Source organism: Glycine max, chromosome 16, assembly GCF_000004515.6.
Source record: "Glycine max cultivar Williams 82 chromosome 16, Glycine_max_v4.0, whole genome shotgun sequence".
Classification (NCBI taxonomy): domain Eukaryota; kingdom Viridiplantae; phylum Streptophyta; class Magnoliopsida; order Fabales; family Fabaceae; genus Glycine; species Glycine max.
The window spans coordinates 22,499,020-22,518,794 of record NC_038252.2 but is presented as its reverse complement, the minus strand read 5'-3'; the positions used below and the strand labels follow the sequence as shown (position 1 = coordinate 22,518,794).

The window sequence follows — 19,775 nt, the reverse complement described above, 5'->3', positions numbered from 1 at the left end:
AAATTTCACTTCCCAATGGTGGCAGGATTTAAAGAGTATCTTTCAGCAGCAACACAATAACTGCTTTAATGATAATTTAAAGTGGAGGGTGGGTACGGGGTCCAATATTAGGTTGCGGAACGATTTATGGCTGTAGGACAACTGTAATATCCAAGGAAAGTATCCCCAATTATATGTAATAAGTAAACAGCAGAATTCTCTAATTAATTCTATGGGAGAATTTGTGGAGGGCAGATGGGAATGGAAGTTATCTTGGAGAAGAGACTTTTTTGACTATGAAATACAAATGGCAGCTGACTTTGTAGAGGAGATTGATTCTGGTCACATACATCTTATTTGCAACTGTACAATGACAAGGAGACTTTGGTGGGAGCCTTTGAGATGGGTTAATAGAGTGGGTCCTTTTTCCACAGACCCAAAGAACCACTTTTTGCAATTCACTCAATGGAACAGCAAAGCTAGTATAAACAACAGATGGAAATTTCTGTGGTTAGCTCTATCCTTCTTCGTCTGGCATCATAGAAATGCTATGATTTTCAAGAACCAGCCGTTTGATCCTGAAAAGGTTATCGATGATACCTTGTTCCACACTTGGTCTTGGTTAAAATGTGCAGAGAAGGACTACACCAGGGACTACACCATCCATATGTAGCAGTTGCATGTGGAGGTCAAGACCAGGTTGTCTCATGAACGACAACTCCATTAGCCATCTTCTAGCGGTCAATGACATGGTGTGCATGGAACGGGACTCGAGAAATTTGAACATCTTGCAATACATGTTCTGGGGGTGGTCGGGTAAGGACATAAAAAGGCGGAGATGAAGAGATTTATTGTAGAATATTTCAGTACACCTAGTATTGAATTTTATACATAATATATTTGATTTTTGCCTTGCAAAAAAAAAACAACAAAGGAAGGGTAAATGCTGACACCTCTTCCAAGAGGTGCAGCATACATGTACTTAAGTTATGGGGTGTAGCTGGTCCACAATACCATCCTCAAATTCAACCACAATTGGGGTTAATTTATACTTGTTCCTATAGTACCTATGGTACTCTCGTAATTGTATGATATTGGCACAAAAAGACATAATAAACATCATACTAGACAGCTCAAAAGAACAATTACACGACATGAATATGAAGGCATTAAACGAATACATGTTTTCAGGCATCATACATGTTTGTGATTTGTGGAATTTCAAAAACATATTTTAAACTATTACTAGAAACAATAAACACACCTGCAAATAATGAAAGGAGTTCTTTGGTGATTCTTTGGTGCCTGATTCAGCCTGAAAAATAATAACACTTTGGTCAATCAACCGCTTCTATGACAAACATTTGTGTAATATGTAGAAAATAATTTGTGGCAATCAACTTGATATGATACAGAATTAAATTGCAAGGCATTTACTAAAGAAAGCAGTGAAGACAGAGTTCCAACAGTCATATATAAAGCTCAAATCATGGAAGAAGGTCTTCACTACATCATATTCTTTCTAGCTATATAAAGCTGAAATCATCATTGCAAGACAGGAATATATAATTAAGAAATGGCTCCAAAAAAAAATTAGTGTAAATTTTGAAATGGAAATGTTCCAATATGATCTGATTTGTATTGTAGAAATTATTGTCCTAGCATTTGGATGGAATCTCTATGCCCTTGCCCTGTTTCATTTGACATGTACTTAGATTTTGCTTTCCTTTATTGAATATGATATCACAACATCATATCTTGGCATCTACAAATTACAGCTAGCATTTGGATGATGCTCTGCTTTTACTTTGGTCATGGCTCAAGTCCAACGAGAAAGATTTTACACTTCAGTTTAATCAATGGTCTTCCAATGTAACACTAGGTTTCTGTACTTAGCTTGGGAGTGTGGGGGCTGGACTTTTGTAGCATGGGTTAGGTAGCAGGGTGCTATGGTGCTGGCTTTGTTCCTACTAATAATCATAGGAACCAGCTGGCCCCTAAAATTTGTAACTTCAGTACCACTGGTACTCATTATTAATATATCATATCTATGTTTGCTGACAAAAAAAAAATTAAAAGAAACTATTTGTGTAAATTTTTAATATGATTAAGCATATAATGTAATATAAATTACTTAATTTATATCTATAAATTTCATAATAGTGGTTATTCCACTATCTACTATCCTACTATACCAGTTTTGGGGTGAAATGCTCTGCATCTGTATTCAGGAATTGATAATGAAGCATACAACTCTCATTGACCATATTAGCCCAGAAAGGGAGCTTGGACTAGCCTAGCCTGAGTCTAAAGGGTGAAGGTTCCATGTGATGGGGTTAAACTGGTGGTATATTGATGGAAAATTTAATGGGATCTTAAATTGTGACCAATCCTGATATCAATTGGTGGGAGGTATTGGTTTGATTGACTTAGGGATATTGTTGAAAATCAACCTATTGTTCATATGGAATTAGAGGTCAATTTGTTTTTTTAATAGGGCAGAAACATTTATCAGGCTGGAGGGGTAGAGAAGTGAATGTGCAACGGGATGGGTTGAGGTTGAGTACAACATGTTGGATTCTATATCCAGATGATGCAAAGGCCCAAGCTGTTCACTCAATAGAGGCAATGGAGCCTGATAGGGGGCACATCAGGATTGACTGAGTTATATCCGAGTGCCATGGTACACAGTCCTTGAAGCTCTGAACACAGATGGAGCTTCATAAAGTGCCACATCATGCTTAGTCAAGACATATCTGGACGGTACACTAATCAAATGGTTTTTTTTGCCTAAAATACCAGAGAATGGAGTTCTTGCTTAAACTAGAGCTATTCACCAAAATAAATTTTTATATATAAATAACAATAATAAAGAAAATCATTAAGTATTACGTTGTTTATGCCCCTCAATAACTAAAAATTTTCAAATTGAAATTCTATATTTTGTTTCAATTATTTAAATTATTAATAATTGGGAAATAAATAATTTTAAATAATATTAAAAATGTTGTAAGGAATATATCTAGTGGGAGAGCTATTTTTAAATGACTGTGAGTAAAAATAGTAGGCTTAAATATATTTTTGATTCCTGATAAATATCTGATTTTGCGTTTACTCTTTAATAAATTTGTATTTTGCGTTGAGTTCTTAATGAAAAAAATAATTTTATTTTGACCCTTAACACTTATTCTTAGTTCCTAATAAATTAGTAAATTTTGTATTTACTCCTTAATAAAAAAAATTATTTTTTATTAGTCGACACTAAAAAAAATTTATTATTTTATTATGGAGTAAATACAAATTAACTAATTTATGAGAGACTAAAACAAAATATCAAAAATAAAATATAAAATTGTTATTTTAGTAACGACTCAGCGTAAACCAAAAATTCATTAGAGACCGAAGAGAAAAATGAAATATTTATTAGAAATCAAAAGCCAAAATAGTAAATTTCCTTCACTTGTATGATTTAATTAATTTATGATATTTAAAATTTATAATAATATTTTGAATAATATGTAAATATAAATAACAATAAATTATATGAAAACTATTAAAATTAAATATTATTTAAAATAAAATAATTAATCTTTTATTCTTTAATAGACAATTCATATTTCATTAGTAATTTTGTTACATGAGTTGCTAAAGGTGTTTATTAGCAGTATCTTCTACTTGCGAGAGAAAAACATACTAATTGTTATATTTTGTAACATAAGTATTTTTTTTTTCTTAACATAATCATACAACATTAATTGATCATAGAAAAAATATATTAATTGTAATAAATATCTACAAAAATGATATTTTTCGAAAAAATTCAATCAGTCTTTCATTGAGGGTTTCTAATGATATTAATATTGCTTGTTGTAAGTATATTAAAATTAAAAACTATAAAAAAAATAAAATTTTCATTGTTATTAATCAACACATTAAAAAATAGAAATTACATATTATAAATTAATCAAGTAGAAACACATGTGACAAACATGTCTACTAAAATGAATATCTCTACACATGAGAAGGTTATTAAGTAGACCTCACTTTGAATTTCAATCAATAAATAATTTTTTTGTAAATATAAAAAAGCAAAAAAAAAATCACTTAAATATTATATATTTTAAAATCTAAAATTTTCATGTTCTTCCAAAGAATTTGCTGGACACAAGAGAAAGCACCACCAACCAATCTCTATTTGATTTCAAATCGTGAAGGTGGCCATTGCATATGGAGAAGATACGGGGAAAATTCTAAAGTGTATCCTGAAAAGCTTTGAATTGGTCTCTGGTCTTAAGATAAACTACAATAAGAGCAAATTTGGGTGTTTGGGCAAATCGGAGGACTGGTGTAGGGAGGCAGCATCTTCTCTCAATTGTAGTCAAATGGATATTCCATTCTCTTACCTTGGAATTCCTGTAGGGGTAAGCTCTAAAAATAGGTCTGTGTGGCAGCCCATTATTAGCAAATGCGAGGCTAAACTTACAAAATGGAAGCAAAGAAATCTATCAATGGGGGGTAGAATAACCCTAATTAATTCAGTCTTAACAGCCTTACCCATTTATTTGCTATCCTTCTTCAAGATTCCTAAGCTTGTGGTGCAAAAGATTACATCTATACAAAGGAATTTTTTATGGGGCAGCCTCCAAGACTCCATTAAGATTCCTTGGGTGAGGTGGGACATAGTCTGCCTACCTAAGAGTAAAGGTGGGTTAGGGATCAAAGATTTGATTAAATTCAATGAGGCTTTGCTTGCTAAATGGGGGTGGGAGTTGGCAAATAATCAGAATCAGTTGTGGGCCACAATTCTATTGTCTAGATATGGTGGTTGGAGGGATTTGATTTCTCATAGGAACTGCAGTTTAGACTCTCCTTGGTGGAAAGACCTCAAGGTTATCTTCAAGCAGCAGCAAAGCAACACAATTTGCAAAAATAGCTTTATTTAGGCCATAGGTAAGGACGGTCCATGGAATACAAACCAAGTACTTATTGGCTTGACAACAAAAAAAACACTCATTGGAAATATATATGTTTAGCAATTAGCATAGACTCGCTGAACAGGAATGGAGAAATATGACATAATTAGATTTTTCCTTTCACAAAGAATGTAGAAGAAACTAAAGACCTTCTCTTTTAGGGGTAGAAATAATTTGAAATATAAGTAGAAATTGGCCTTCTGGGCAGAGAAGATGCTAATGAGGATGACAATTTGATAACACTAGTGCATTGACTAGAACTTGCTTTAGACTTGGTCATGCAAATTTCATCATGCTTATGTGTGTTACATTACATGTATTACAGGTGTATGCATGTGAAAACAGAAGAGAATGTCCATGACCTTGAATGGAGCAAAGAGATACAAAAGCAGAAAAATTGCATAAAACTGGATGATGTTGGGCTTTCACATAATAGAGGAAGAGAGAATATATATATGTGTGTGAGTGTGTGTCAATCTCCTGCAGAAGCAGAAGGAACAAAAAGAAGTGGAAACCAAGCAATTCCAAAGTGATGATGCACAGAGAAGAGAGAAAAATTTGAGTGACCCAAGAAGAGATGTTTTTCTTTCTTTAAACTGACCAGAGGAATATTTTTATTTTTTATGTTTAATTTTTTGCTTTTTTCTCTTGCAGGGGAAACAAAACAGCTATAAAGGAGGCTAAAGAGTGTGTGAGAGAGGAGTTATGGGGTCTATATATATGAAGATGACAAGGCAAGTGTTGAAAAAATTGGGTCGGAAGAATAAAAAACTCGCAGTGAAAACTTTTTTTTTTAAGAAAATGTTTCATAAATACTCCATATATTATCCTACACTTAGAGAGAAAATAAAAAAGAAATAAAAAATATAAATATAATAAAATTTATAATGTGACAGCAAAAAAATATTGATGATGTATTTAAAATGAAAAATGATTCACCTACAATTATTTTTAATCATAAAAAAATGTATGATTATTTTTTTAATTACATTATGTAAGAAAAAAAGGGTGGAATTTGGGGTGTCAAAATCTGAGTGCATGAGACAGATAAGAGTTGTTAAAATACATAAATGGTTGAGATAAAGGAGGGAAGTGAGGTGTGTGAATGCGTGGGTCAGAGATGAGGTAGATATGCTGTGGTCATTTCATAGCACTTGTATGCAGACACAATAACGTGGTTGGCTATTTGGCTTGGGCCTCTCTCTAGGAGCATGTGGAGTCTGTCAGAGAGTGAGGGAAAAACTAACAAAAAAGAAAGGAAGAGGTATAGTATATTTTGGTGTGCTTGATACTTCAAAGAACTTCTATTCATTTTAGAGGTTTATTTACAAACATTTTTATCAATCAAGTGTATGGAGTAACTAATAGTCTTAAAATTCAAGTATTAAGTATATGGAAGTGGGTTAAATACTTTAAGCAAGAATTTTTCCACTTATAATATATGTATTCAATTTGACTTAATCACTACTAAAAGAGAAGGTCTTTAGTTTCTTCTACATTTCAAATTATTTGTACCCCTAATGGAGAAATATGAAATAATTAGATTTTTCCTTTCACAAAGAATGGAGAAATAGGGAACCAAAGCAAGATTTTAGAAAGACTTCATTGTGATGCACAGGAGTTGAGAAACCTCCAAATCACCATACAAGATTTGATGAAGAAAGTAGACATAAATGAGAAGAGCACAAAAGGAAAAAGTGTTGAGTTTGGTGAGGTGAAAGGGCATCAATCAAAATTGACATGGGTGCATTTAATACCAACTTACTGTATTGCCAGTAAGATTGCTGAATCAACCCCATGGTAACCATTCAGTCTACATCTTACTGTATTGGCAGTAAGATTGCTGAATCACTTGGCAAAGCATCAATCAAAATTGACACGCATGCATTTAATACCAACTTACCAATCAACAAAAAAAACTAAGATACACAAAGTTACCAACCAATAACAACCCATAACAAAATTTTATATTTTTAATCATTTCTAAATGCACAAAGTATATTTAATAAACAAAAAGTACCTTGTGGTTGTGGCAGCAATAGATTCAAAAGCTGGTTCAGTCCTTATGCTTGTGGCAGCAATACATTCAAAAACTTCTTGAGTAACTCTTCCAATTGATATAACTTCCTCTGAAAAAATGTAACGAAATTAATTCAAACCCACAATAAGAAGCTTTGTTCACTGCAGTTTCAAATTTCTGCTTTATTAGTCTTCTTTTTTTTTATCAACAAAGATAAATTATATATATATAACCTGGAAGTACCAGAGGTACTGATTACAGAGTTAGTCACCATAAAAATGGTTCCTCAGTCAGACATCATAAGTCTGATTGGGAACCAAAATATGGGAAGCAAAGTATACATATATTGATCCCTACTCCCTAATGAAACCCCTACTGCTGCAAAAAATGATGTCTCAAGTTACTAGACCATTGACTAAAATGTAATGTAAAGTCCTTCTCCAAATTATGGAGCCAAGTCCACATTAAGAAAGTCGCGTCTTCAAATTACCGAGATTGAAGTTCTTCTAATAATATCCCTAATCATATAACAATATTTAATTGTTTGTTGTTAAGCACATTACTATTTATACACTTTAAATTTATGAAGCTACAAAGTATAAGATTTTTATGATGATATGTTAAAAATAAATTCTGAGTCACTATATGAAAACAAAAACAATGGTATCAATTTTTTTTATCAGCAAAGATAATATTTTATAGATATGTAAAGAGTTACCAGAGGTACTATATTACAGCAGTATGGGTACCATAGAAATGGTTCCAAAGTCAGACAAAACAGGTCTGAGAGGGAACCAGTATATGGGTACAGTAAATGTACATCTATTAGTCAAAAATATGTATCCTCTACTGATGCAAAAGCCGTGTCTAATGCTACTTGACCATTGATTAAAATGGATAGTAAAATCTTTCTCAAAGTGCCTGAGCCACGTCCATAGAGTGAATATTGCATCTTCAAACAGTTTGCTAGCATTAAAGGTTGCATTAGAGAACACTATGTTGTTCCTAAGCTTCCAAGTGGACCAAGTTAGAGCCAACCACCAGCATTGCCATCTCTGCATCCTAACACTATGTTGTTCCTAACACTATGTTGTTCCTAACAATGGTATCAATTGAATAATAACTACAATTAATGACTCTAATTTGTTAGGACTAAGCTCAGACATATTTCTTTCTCAAAGTTCTATTCCAGCCATGACCCAAGAGCATTTCTTTTAGACTTTTCCAAAACCTAGTGCCAAATAATTATCCAACTCGAATAGCAGTTGTTGGACTCTAAGTTTCAGTTCAAGCTTAACAATCAGTGTCATACTATTGATCAAAACAAAGCAGGTATAAATATGCAATACTAGACTCAAAATATGCAACAAACACTAGACCTAAATCAGTGTCACAAAAATTGGAAGAAAATATTTTATCCAAGCACAAACTTGAAGCCTTATTCCATGTATTGGGGGAAGTTATGGCTGGCCATATGGGTAGAGGTGTCATAGAGGAGCAGGTATGGAGGAAGGGACCTTGGACTGTTGAAGAGGACAGGTTGCTTGTTGAGTATGTCAGGTTGCATGGTGAAGGCAGATGGAACTTTGTTGCTAGGCTTGCAAGTAAGAAACACCAAACTTTTTTCACTGTTTTGTTTCTTAATATATATGATTGGATTTTCACATTTATAAGTGACAATATAGCAAAAAAACAACTGAAATTGTTTTCAACTTCTACTGTTCATAGTGGCTACATTCATGTTCACCGGAAGCTCTTCATTTTGAAAATTATACTATTGTCTGGTAGAAATTATGATATGATCTATGTATCTATAGTTTTAGTCAATCTCTACGTGATACGTAGTTGAGTTTTTCAATTCACAATAAAGACTAGATAAAACTCAATATGTATCATGGCTGAAACCATTAATTTGAGACTATATATATCAAGACTAGATAATCCTTTTGGCATATTCAACGATGACATTGTTAGGGCAACTCAACACATTAATAATCACATCTTAAAAGTCTTACTTAAGTAAACCCCTAATACTATAACACATATATATCAGCAAACAAGAACTCTGAGTACTTCGACATCCTTACCTTGACAGTAGCAAGGTCGCGACACCACTCCAAAGAGCACGACTTCGGCTATGGCGGTGGTGGGAACAATAGGTAGCTAGGGTGGGCACGACGGAGGTCAGGGAACGGCGATGTGAGGGTGGGCACAAAGGAGATCGAGTGGGATGAGTAGTATGTGCGCTAGGTTTTAGGTTTTTGTCGTAGAATTTTCGAAGACAGGAGATGAAGTGTTGAATCAATGGAAACACAAGTATATATAGTACAAAATTTAAGACGGTGTATAAGCAACACCGTCTTTGTATCCTTTTATTTCTACGATGGTGTCTTCAAAAGCACCGTCTTCGATAAGTTGAACCAAACGTACAAAGCCGGGGTTAAATTCAAACGTCGTCGTTTACGAAATGTACCGTTTAAAAATCGTATATATTTATGTAAATGCCACCGTGTTCACTACTACGTCGGCTACTGTATGACCGACGTAGAATGTGCGTCGTAAAATAGGATATTTTTAGTAGTGACTATATTGTTGTTTTAGTAATACTAGATTGTGTGAAGTTGGGAACCAAACCCCATAAATTTTGATATGCATTGGTACTTTGTGAAAACTTTGCTTCTTACCATGTGATTGATATGCATTGGTACTCTGGAAACCAATTGTAAATTTGGTGCATTTGTCTAAAGTCTAAACTATTCCATGATTTCCATCCTCATAGGAATAAGTCTACAGTTTTTAATATTCAGTATGTTAACTAAAGTTTTTAATCCGTGCATGTGTGAATATGAACTTGGAATGGTTGTTTTTTTTATTATTGGTATTATTGTAGATGTAAATGTGGCTGGTAGGTTAAAACTAAGATACATGAAAATTTGGATATAGATGTAGATTTATAAATTGAGGAAAACTCTGAATTTACATTTTTCGGTTGTGGGTGTTTTGGGAGAGGGGGTAATACTTTATTTATGACTTTTTAATCTAAGTTGATACTTCTTACATTAAATGTTTTTTTTCTAGAAAAATAAAATAATTCATTTTTTCATATGAACTCATTTTTTTTCTTTTATATCAGTTTCTCTATATATTTTTGTGTGAGGCTGATTTTCGTTTGAAGTATCGAAGTTTCCTTTTCTACAAATATTTTTTTTTCTCTGCTTGAACCCTTGTATTGTATGATGAACTTATACTTATGTCTAGATTGGAATTCCTTTCCTTTCTCCATACTCCAGCAAAGGTTTATTGGCTTTGTTTCAATTTATTTTTCTTTTCCTATTTGGTGTAATAAAGGATGATATAAGAAAGCTGGACTACTTAGATAGATAGACTGAGCATAACAAACACCCTTGTCTTTTAATTTTAGTGTTTGAGAGGAAGTGATTTTTTTGGATTGATTGCTGAGTATAATAAGCACTTACATCTTTCAAGCTCAGGATTATAAATTGTTCAATTGAGGACTCCTTAGAACATGTGGGCCTCTAATCCTTGGGCCTCAAACATTAATGAGACATGCTTGATTTTGATTATGTGTTGTGCTTATTGTGAAAATAATGTATATATGTATATAGTTTGAAGGTGCAGCAACGGAAGGTGGTAGGGGACCAAGTATATGGGATACCTTCACCCATAAATATCCAGGTATATTTTCTTCCCAAGATATATATATGTATAGGGGAGCAGTGAAAGAGATTGGTAAAGGGTCAAAGGGAATGTTTGACTTATTATCTTTTATATATTGTTTGGTTATTATGTACCATCTTGAATTTATATGCAGATAAGACAAAAGACAAAAGCAATGGAGATGTGGCCATTGATGCTTAACATCGTTACAAGGTATGGTTGCTAAGCTTCAAAGTATTAATTTGTATCTTGAGACTGAAGAGCCATGCACATTAAACAAATATGTGCAATTTCTTAATTGTTAAGATATAATATGTAATTGAATAATAAAAATGACTATTTTTTTCTATATTTTTTAAATTAACGATATTACTACTTAATTACACTTATTTTAATAACTAGCACTTGTATTCTTTTTTATGAACTGTAAAATTGTCAAATTAAAGGTAAACTCTTGCTTTACAGTTTACTTTATATACACTGTCGATATAAAATATTTTTATCCAAATATGTAAAATTATCAAATTTGTTTATTTGTTTTTGGCCTTTTTTTTGTTTGTTTTGTGTGTTGTTATTTATTATTTTTATAATCGTGTAGATTGTGCCTTGTTGTTGTTATTTGGAGTGGTTTTTTGGCTTCTATGGTCTTGGCCCTGTCTAGTTTTGGTTTTATCGTTGCTTTGTTTTTATTGCTTGTTATTGCGGCTGCAAGATTGGTACCTGGGTGTTTAATCTAATCGGAATACTGTGGAAAATGGATACCAATGGTCGTGTGGGTATGTTGCATTTCTTAATTGCCATTGTCTTGTTATATCCCCTGGTCATGATCTTTATATCCAATATGAGAATGAGCTGAAAAATTATGATTAATTTGCTGTCTCTTTGAATGACATCATGCTTTTAGATGTCCTCACTACTACAAATTTATCATTCAACATCGTCAAATCTACATCGGTTATTAAAAAACTGATGTAGTGAAATATGCGGTGGCATTTTCGCAATTTAAATCAATTTTTTGAGAGTGGTAACAGCGGTTTAACAAAACTGCCTTTGATTTGAATATTTCGAAAGCGGTTTTATAAAAACCGTCTTTGTTTTTAACCTCACTACTGCGGTTTTAATTATGACCGTCTTTGAATTCATAATATTTTAATTCCATTATTTTTCATTTTCATTTTCTAAGAACTACGACTTTTCATTTTCACTCCAGAGAGGATTTCGTTTCTGGTTCCTCTTCCCCTCCGCCACCGTCCTCTAAACCCTCGCGCTGTCCAAGCCAAGCGCCACTTCGTCCAAGGCGCGCAGCTCCTCGCCCAAGCCTGAAGATCCAAAAGCGCTTCCGCCGCAACCTCCCTCGCCAAACAGGCCCTAGCCGAGGTCGAGAAGGCCCTCGCGCTCGACCCCAAGGACGCTGCCATTAACACTAGATGAATGATGACTCATGTTGGTTCCTAAATTGTGGTTCTTTCTTGTTGGAGGTTTGAAAACAAAAGGTAAAAGAAACTATGGTTGAAACTAGCCAAAATAAACACTAAAAGAGGTGTGAAAGATAAGGTAAACAACTAATTGGTAAAAGGAAAGCTATCTAGGCGGTTTGGCAAGAAATGTAAACTAGGCGAATCCTAAGAGTGTTTGGATGACCACATTCAAGGTTCCCAACAAAACACTCACTATCCTAAGGAAAAATTGCCTAAAATTATTACACACAAATGGAAGTTTGGTAACCTATTGGAGGCTCCCAACACACTTCCAATGAAAGACTTTTTGTTACAAAACTTGAAAGCAATGAAGGTAAGTAAATTGCAAATTACAAAATTACAAAACGGTCCTCAATTTTGGTGGTTGTTCTCTCTTTGGTGATTCACTCAATTTGGAATTCTTCTTAGTCCAATAGCTCTTAAGGTGGTTGGCCCTTTTTTCTTGACTCAAATTCTTCAAGGGATGGCACCAATCCTCCTTCCAATTCCCTATATGGCAACCCACAAACAAGGAAACAAAGAGACAAGCAATAACCAAAGACCAAAAAAAATGAAATGAAAGCTAAACCAATGGAGTTTTAACAAGACAATTTTTCAAGGATTATTCAACAATTAAAGCAATGAAAAGGACATAGAAGCAAGCTAGGACTCAAAGAGAAACTTAGAATGGCTCTAGAGTAGAGTAAAAAAAAACTGGAAAAAAAAGACTCAAAAAACCTCTAGCTTTGGCACTTTTCTTCACACTAATTTTCAATTGAAATTTTGAAACTAAGATTGGTATAACATAGGCACCAATTATAGAATAAATTTTGAGCCAAAACAACAAGCACACTTCCCTTTCATTTTTTTTCCTGGATACTGATTTTCCTGCCAAATTGTGTGATTTTTCGTATTTTTTCCTTTTATCCAAATCACTTTTTTCTTTTTTTATAACTTTTCTCCAGATGTCTAGAAAATTCAGTAAAAATTTCAGCTCAAAATTCGAAGTAACCAATTCTCAGTAATTTTTACAAGTTTGTATGTCCAAGCTGCCAGCACCAGCGATTTTGTTTTTTAAGCATGGTATATTGATTGCCTTGGGCTTACTTTCAACCTTCCTATGTATGTTGAACTCACTAGGATTATTTACCACAGTTTTAGGAGTTCAATATTCACTTAGGATCAACATTTCAGCCAGCAATTCAATCACCAAAACTCAAATTCACAATAGACACAATCATAAGGAAACCTAAAAGTTCAAGAAAAGGTTCACAATCAAAGACTCTCTAAGAATTTTGCATGAACATGTTAAGAACTAATTAACATGAAAGATTTGACTCAAATCAAATAATAGGCTAAAATAATTTCATACACTCATGAACAAATGAGTTAGACAAAGAAACAAGAAAATAAAATTCAGCACAACATAAGAAATCTTATGTGACAAATTTCATGACTAGACATGACTTCTATGACAAAACTACAATAGGTGAACAAGTCACTCTAGATTTTTGAGGTTTTCTTCTACTTTAATATTTTTGTAAGAATTTTATGGTTTAGGTTTCAGCCACAAAAAATAACAAGACAAAACTCAAAGGAACCTAAACTCAACACAATTCATGGTTCAAGAACAAGAACAAGAAATTTGACCCATAGAAAATCAAATCTAGCTTCTATAACAAGTTTAATCGGTGGAAACTCTAAAGAATCATGTTAACAACATTTAGCACAAGACATGTGAGGAGATACATGGAGAAAAATGAAGAAACAACAATAGAAGAGAAGGTAAAGCAAAAAATTAATGGAGGTTTAAGGAGCACCTACTTGAAGCTCTTGTGCTCTGATTACCACTTGATGGAAGCTTGCTTGTGGAGCTTCTATGGAGGCTGGATTTTTGAGCTTCAATGAGGTCCTCTAATGGTGGTTTTCCACCATGGAGATGCAGCGGAAGACAAAGGAGAAGAGGTGAGAGGAGGCGCCATCCATTAGGGAATAAGTCATGGAAGAAGGAGCTTCTCCACCAAGATGAGCCTTGGATAAGAAGCTTGGAGAGGATGCTTCAATGGAGGAAAAGAAAGAGGGAGAGAAAGAGAGAGGGGGGAGCACGAAATTGAAGGATGAAAAAGGGAGAGAAGTTGAACTTTGAGTTGTGTCTCACAAGACTCTCATTCATCAAAGTTACAACAAGTGTTACACATGTTTCTATTTATAGACTAGGTAGCTTCCTTGAGAAGCTTTCTTGAGAAAACTTCCTTGAGAAGCTTCTTTGAGAAAACTTCCTTGAGAAGCTAGAGCTTAGCTACACATACCCCTCTAATAACTAAGCTCACCTCCTTGAGAAGCTTCCTTGAAAAGATTCCTAAAGAAGCTAGAGCTTAGCTACACACACCTCTCTAATAGCTAAGCTCACCTCCTTGAGATGAGAAGCTAGAACTTAGCTACACACCCCCTATAATAGCTAAGCTCACCCCCATGACAAAATACATGAAAATACAAAAAAAGTCCATACTACAAAGACTACTCAAAATGCCTCGAAATACAAGGCTAAAACCCTATACTACTAGAATAGCCAAAATACAAGACCTAAACGAAGGAAAAAACCTATTCTAATATTTACAAAGATAAGCGGGCTCATACTTAGCCCATGGGCTCAAAATCTACCCTAAGGCTCATAATAACCCTAGGGCCTTCCCTTGGATCTCTGGCCCAATCTACTTGGAGTCTTCTATCCAATGCCCTTGCGGGGTAGGATTGCATCACATCGGTTCTGAGACGATCGATGTAGAATGCTAACCATTCTAAGACGGTCGTTGAGACATGATGATCTTAGAATGATGACTATTCTATGATGGTCATGTCTGAAGGACCGATGTAGAATGTTCAACATTCTAAGACGGTCGTTTGCAACCATCGTAAAATAGGCTTCCCCTTTTTACGATGTTCCCTATGATAACGGTCGTAAACTGATGTAGTATGCTTCAAATAACCGATGTAGAATCTCGCTTCTTTAGTAATGCATCTTGAATTTTCTTGTCCTGCTGCTTGTGTAGACAACTGTTTCTTTTGTTTATGTCATTCTCCCTAGCAATTGAGGCACTTCATGCATTCATACAAGATGAATTAGAGCACAAGTAAGTTTGTGCCTACAATGATTGTTGTCTGTTATTATTTTATTACTTACAATTAAGTATTTTACATATTCGACAAAAAAAAGATAGACACTGACTTTTATAGTAAGATTTGAAATTTTGTGTCTAATTTTTGTGGTTGAGCCAAGTTCCTTTTGATGCTTGCAAAAGTGATTGCCATTGGTGTCTTCAATAATATGGTGCTATCCATGTTTTGATGAAGGGAAGCATAAATAATTGTTGAGTTGATCATAAACATAAAGGTTCCTTGGCATTGTACCCAAAGATGAATTTCTAGCTTATGGCTTGGTGTGGAAGCAAAGCTTCATGATGAATCAACAATGATTCAAAGGTGTTTTGATGATAACAATGATGACAACAAAAGATGATGACAAAAGTGATGAACAAAAAGCTCAAGTGAATCAAAGAACATCTCAAGAGAATCAAGAATCAAGATCAAGATTCAAGAATCAAGAATCAAGACTCAAGATCTCAAGAATCAAGATCAAGATTCAAGACTTAAGATCTCAAGAATCAAGATCAAGATTCAAGACTCAAGATTCGAGAATGAAGAAAAGACTCAATCAAGATAAAAAAGTTTTTTCAAAACTTTGAATAGCACATGAGTTTTTGACAAAAGCTTTACCAAAGAGCTTTTACTCTTTGCTAATCGATTACCATATTGTTGTAATTGATTACCATTAGCTAAAAGAGTTTGAAAAAGTTTTCAAACTGAATTTACAACGTTCCAAATATTTTCAAAAGGTTGTAATCGATTACAATGTTTTGGTAATCGATTACCAGTGCCCTTGAACGTTGAAATTCAAATTTAAATGTGAAAAGTCACATCCTTTCACTCAAAAGCTTTGTGTAATCGATTACACTTATTTGGTAATCGATTACCAGTGTTTGTTTCTGAAAAATCTAAAGATGTAACTCTTCAAATAGTTTATGACTTTTTCAAATTGGTTTTAGGTTTTTCTAAAAGTCATAACTCTTCTAATGGTCTTCTTGACCAGACATAAAGAGTCTATAAAAGCAAGGCTTTGTTTTGCATTTTTAATAAATCATTTTCCAATCTTTCTAACAAACTCTTACAATTCTTTACAAGCCTTGAAATCTCTTTGAAGTTCTTCTTCTTCTTCTTCTTTGTACCAAAAGCTTTCTGAAGTTTTCTAGTTTTCCAAAACTTGAAAACTTGTGCTATTCATATTTTCATTTTCTTCTCCCTTTGCCAAAAAGAATTCGCCAAGGACTAACCGCCTGAATTCTTTTTGTGTCTCTCTTCTCTCTTTTCCAAAAGAAGGAAGGACTAATCGCCTGAATTCTTTTGTGTCTCCCTTCTTCCTTGTCAAAGAATTCAGCACGACACAGTCTGAGAATTCTTTTGATTCTTCCCATTCCCTAATGCAAAAGCGTTCAAAGGTTTAACCGCCTGAGAATTCTTTTGTATCCCCATTCACAAAGTATCAAAGGTGTAACAGCCTGAGATCTTTGTCTTAACACATTGGAGGGTACATCCTTTGTGGTATAAGTAGAGGGTACATCTACTTTGGTTTGACTGAGAACAAGAGAGGGTACATCTCTTGTGGATCAGTTCTAGTGGAGGGTACATCCACTAGGTTCAAAGAGAACAAGGGAGGGTACATCCCTTGTGGATCTTTGCTTGTAAAAGGATTTTTACAAGGTTGAAAGAAATCTCAAGGACCGCAGGTCGCTTGGGGACTGGAGGTAGGCACGGGTTTGTGCTCAACCAGTATAAAAATCCTTGTGTGTTTGTTTCCTTCTTCCCTACTCTTTTACTTTCCGCTGTGCATTTAATTTCCGCTTTTACTTTCTGTTAAGTTTCTCTTCTACTCCATATTCTCTTAACAACATAAGTAAAAGCCTTAAAAGAGTAATTTTTAATTGGTAAATTTTTAGGAATAATTAATTCAACCCCCCCTTCTTAATTATTCTGAGGCCACTCGATCCAACAAGTGGTATCAGAGCAGGTTTCTTGTAGGATGGCCTCCTCAAATCCTTTGTTTCCTGAAGGAAATTTTATTCACAGACCACCCATTTTCAATGGTGAGGGTTACCATTGTTGGAAAACCCGCATGCAAATATTCATTGAAGCCATTGATCTAAATATATGGGAAGCAATAGAATTAGGACCACATATACCCACAATAGTAGATGTAAGCACAAGTACTTCAACCCAAAAACCTAGAGATCAGTGGACAGAAGAAGATAGGAGAAAAATCCAGTACGATCTCAAAGCCAAAAATATCATCACTTCAGCCCTAGGGATAGATGAGTACTTTAGAGTGTCAAATTGTACTAATGCCAAGGATATGTGGGATACTCTCTAGTTAACCCATGAAGGAACCACAGATGTAAAAAGGTCTAGAATAAATACCCTTACCCATGAATATGAGTTATTTAGGATGAATCCAAATGAAAACATTCAGAGTTTACAAAAAAGGTTTACACATATTGTAAACCATCTTGCATCATTAGGAAAAGTTTTTCCTAATGAGGATTTAATTAATAAAGTCTTAAGATGTTTAAGTAGGGAATGACAGCCCAAGGTAACTGCTATTTCTGAAAGCAAAGATCTCTCTTCCATGTCTCTTGCTACTTTATTTGGTAAATTGCAGGAACACGAGATGGAACTTCAACGCCTCAATCAGAATGAAGAAAATGACAAAAAGAAGAGAAGCATAGCCCTTAAAGCCTCATCTTCCATACAAGAAGAAAATGAAGAAGAAGATTCAGATGATGAAGATTTTTCCTTCTTTGTTAAGAAATTTCATAAATACATCAAGAAAAGAAGAATTGATAGGCGTCAGAATTTCAATAATGGAAGAAAATCACAAGAGGATTCTCAAGTCCTTAGGTGTTACAAATGCAACCCAATTGGTCACATCAAGGCCAACTGTCCATCAAATGAAGAATGGTCGGAGAAAAGTGAAAAGAAAAGAATTGACGAAAGAAGAACTAAGAAAGCATACATTGCATGGGATGACAATGATTCATCCGATGGTTCAGAAAAGGAAATTAATCTTTTAACCAAAGATTATGAAAGTGACGAGAACATCTCTCAATGATGAAAAACAAGGAGAAAAAGAATGATTCTCATCTTTGAAGATATAGACACTTCAATCCTGAAAAAGGTAATATCAAAATCATTATCTTATTAAAATTTCTCTTAAAGTTGAAATTTTCATTCAAACAATTTGACTATGATGACTAACAATTCTTTATTTGTTTGTCTTTTGATTGATTGAAATCATAAGTATATTTGCTTGATTGATTTCATTCTATTTGCATGAAATATTCATTCATTTATTCAAGTAAAATCATATTCTTCATACTTGTGTTGTAATTGTTCTTGATAAAATTGATCATCTTCATGTTTTGAATATTTTTGCATGACATGATATGTAAATTACATGACTGAAAATTAGTCATAAAGTATTTTCAAATATAGTATTTTCAAAAATAGTTTTCAAAACTTCTTCTCTCCTAGAAAGCCTTCTATTTTTGTTTTCTTGCTAAAATAACCACTAGTAATCGATTACCATAATAGTGTAATCGATTACAAGCAGTTATTTCTGGCAAAGTTGCTCTCTGGTAATCGATTACCATATTTGTGTAATTGATTACGATGCGTCCCTGCACCTATATATTCAAATTTCAAATTCTGAAACCTGCAACCTTTCATTTTCTCGAAAACCCTCGCCCCCAATTTTTCTTCCAGCCATATCTCACTCAATTCTTATCCAAATCACTCCCCACAAAGCCCAAACTTCGTCTTTTTTCAATCTCTTTCATTTGAACCGATTGAAATCCCAAAAAAACTCTTCAAATGGAAGAACCATCGTAAAAGCGCAAAGGAACTTCGAGTCGTAGTCAGCGGCATTCTAGGTCACAGGAAGCTCCAATTCCTCCCTCCATTCCCTCTGGGTCATTATTCTCATCAGAGGAACAGCGTACACGGTACACAAACCTCTTTTCCTCTCGTTCCATTGTAGACCCAAAATTCATAGATATGGAGTTCTTCTCAAATGAGAATTTTGAATGCTTCCAAGCATTTGAAAACTCCAATCTTATTCCATTCATGTCTCTAAAATTACCTGTCTATTTTGAGTTAGTTAAAGCTTTTTATTCAAATTTAGAAATTCATGAAGATGTTCTAATGTCTGAAATCTATGGGATTAAGATGGTCATTGACCAATCCCTATTCTATGATTTAACAAAATTGCCTAGTGAAGGTGTGCCTTTTGAGGGTGCACTGATTGATGAATGGAAATTCGATTTCTCTGTGCATGATGCCCGCCGGTTGGTTTGCACCAACCAAGCGGATATGACCGGAAGACTTCTTGCCGGTTCATTGGCTTTTGAAAGCCGTATCCTCCATTACCTTATAGTTCGCATTTTGTTTTCTAGATCTTCAAACCTTGCCCAAGTTTCTGAAGAAGATCTCATTGTCATGTGGGCCTTTCATAAAGGTTTACAAATTGATTGGTCACATCTTGTTAGATATCGCATGCAT

At 34.1% G+C, this 19,775-nt stretch overlaps 1 protein-coding gene across 1 annotated transcript; it reads left to right on the top strand.

Moving 5' to 3' along the window:
- The first annotated feature begins 286 nt into the window (after positions 1-286).
- On the top strand, positions 287-652 carry LOC106796099 (uncharacterized). Its single transcript, XM_014767651.1, has one exon. The coding sequence runs from the start codon at positions 287-289 to the stop codon at positions 650-652; it is 366 nt and encodes a 121-aa protein (XP_014623137.1).
- The last annotated feature ends 19,123 nt before the right edge of the window (positions 653-19,775 follow it).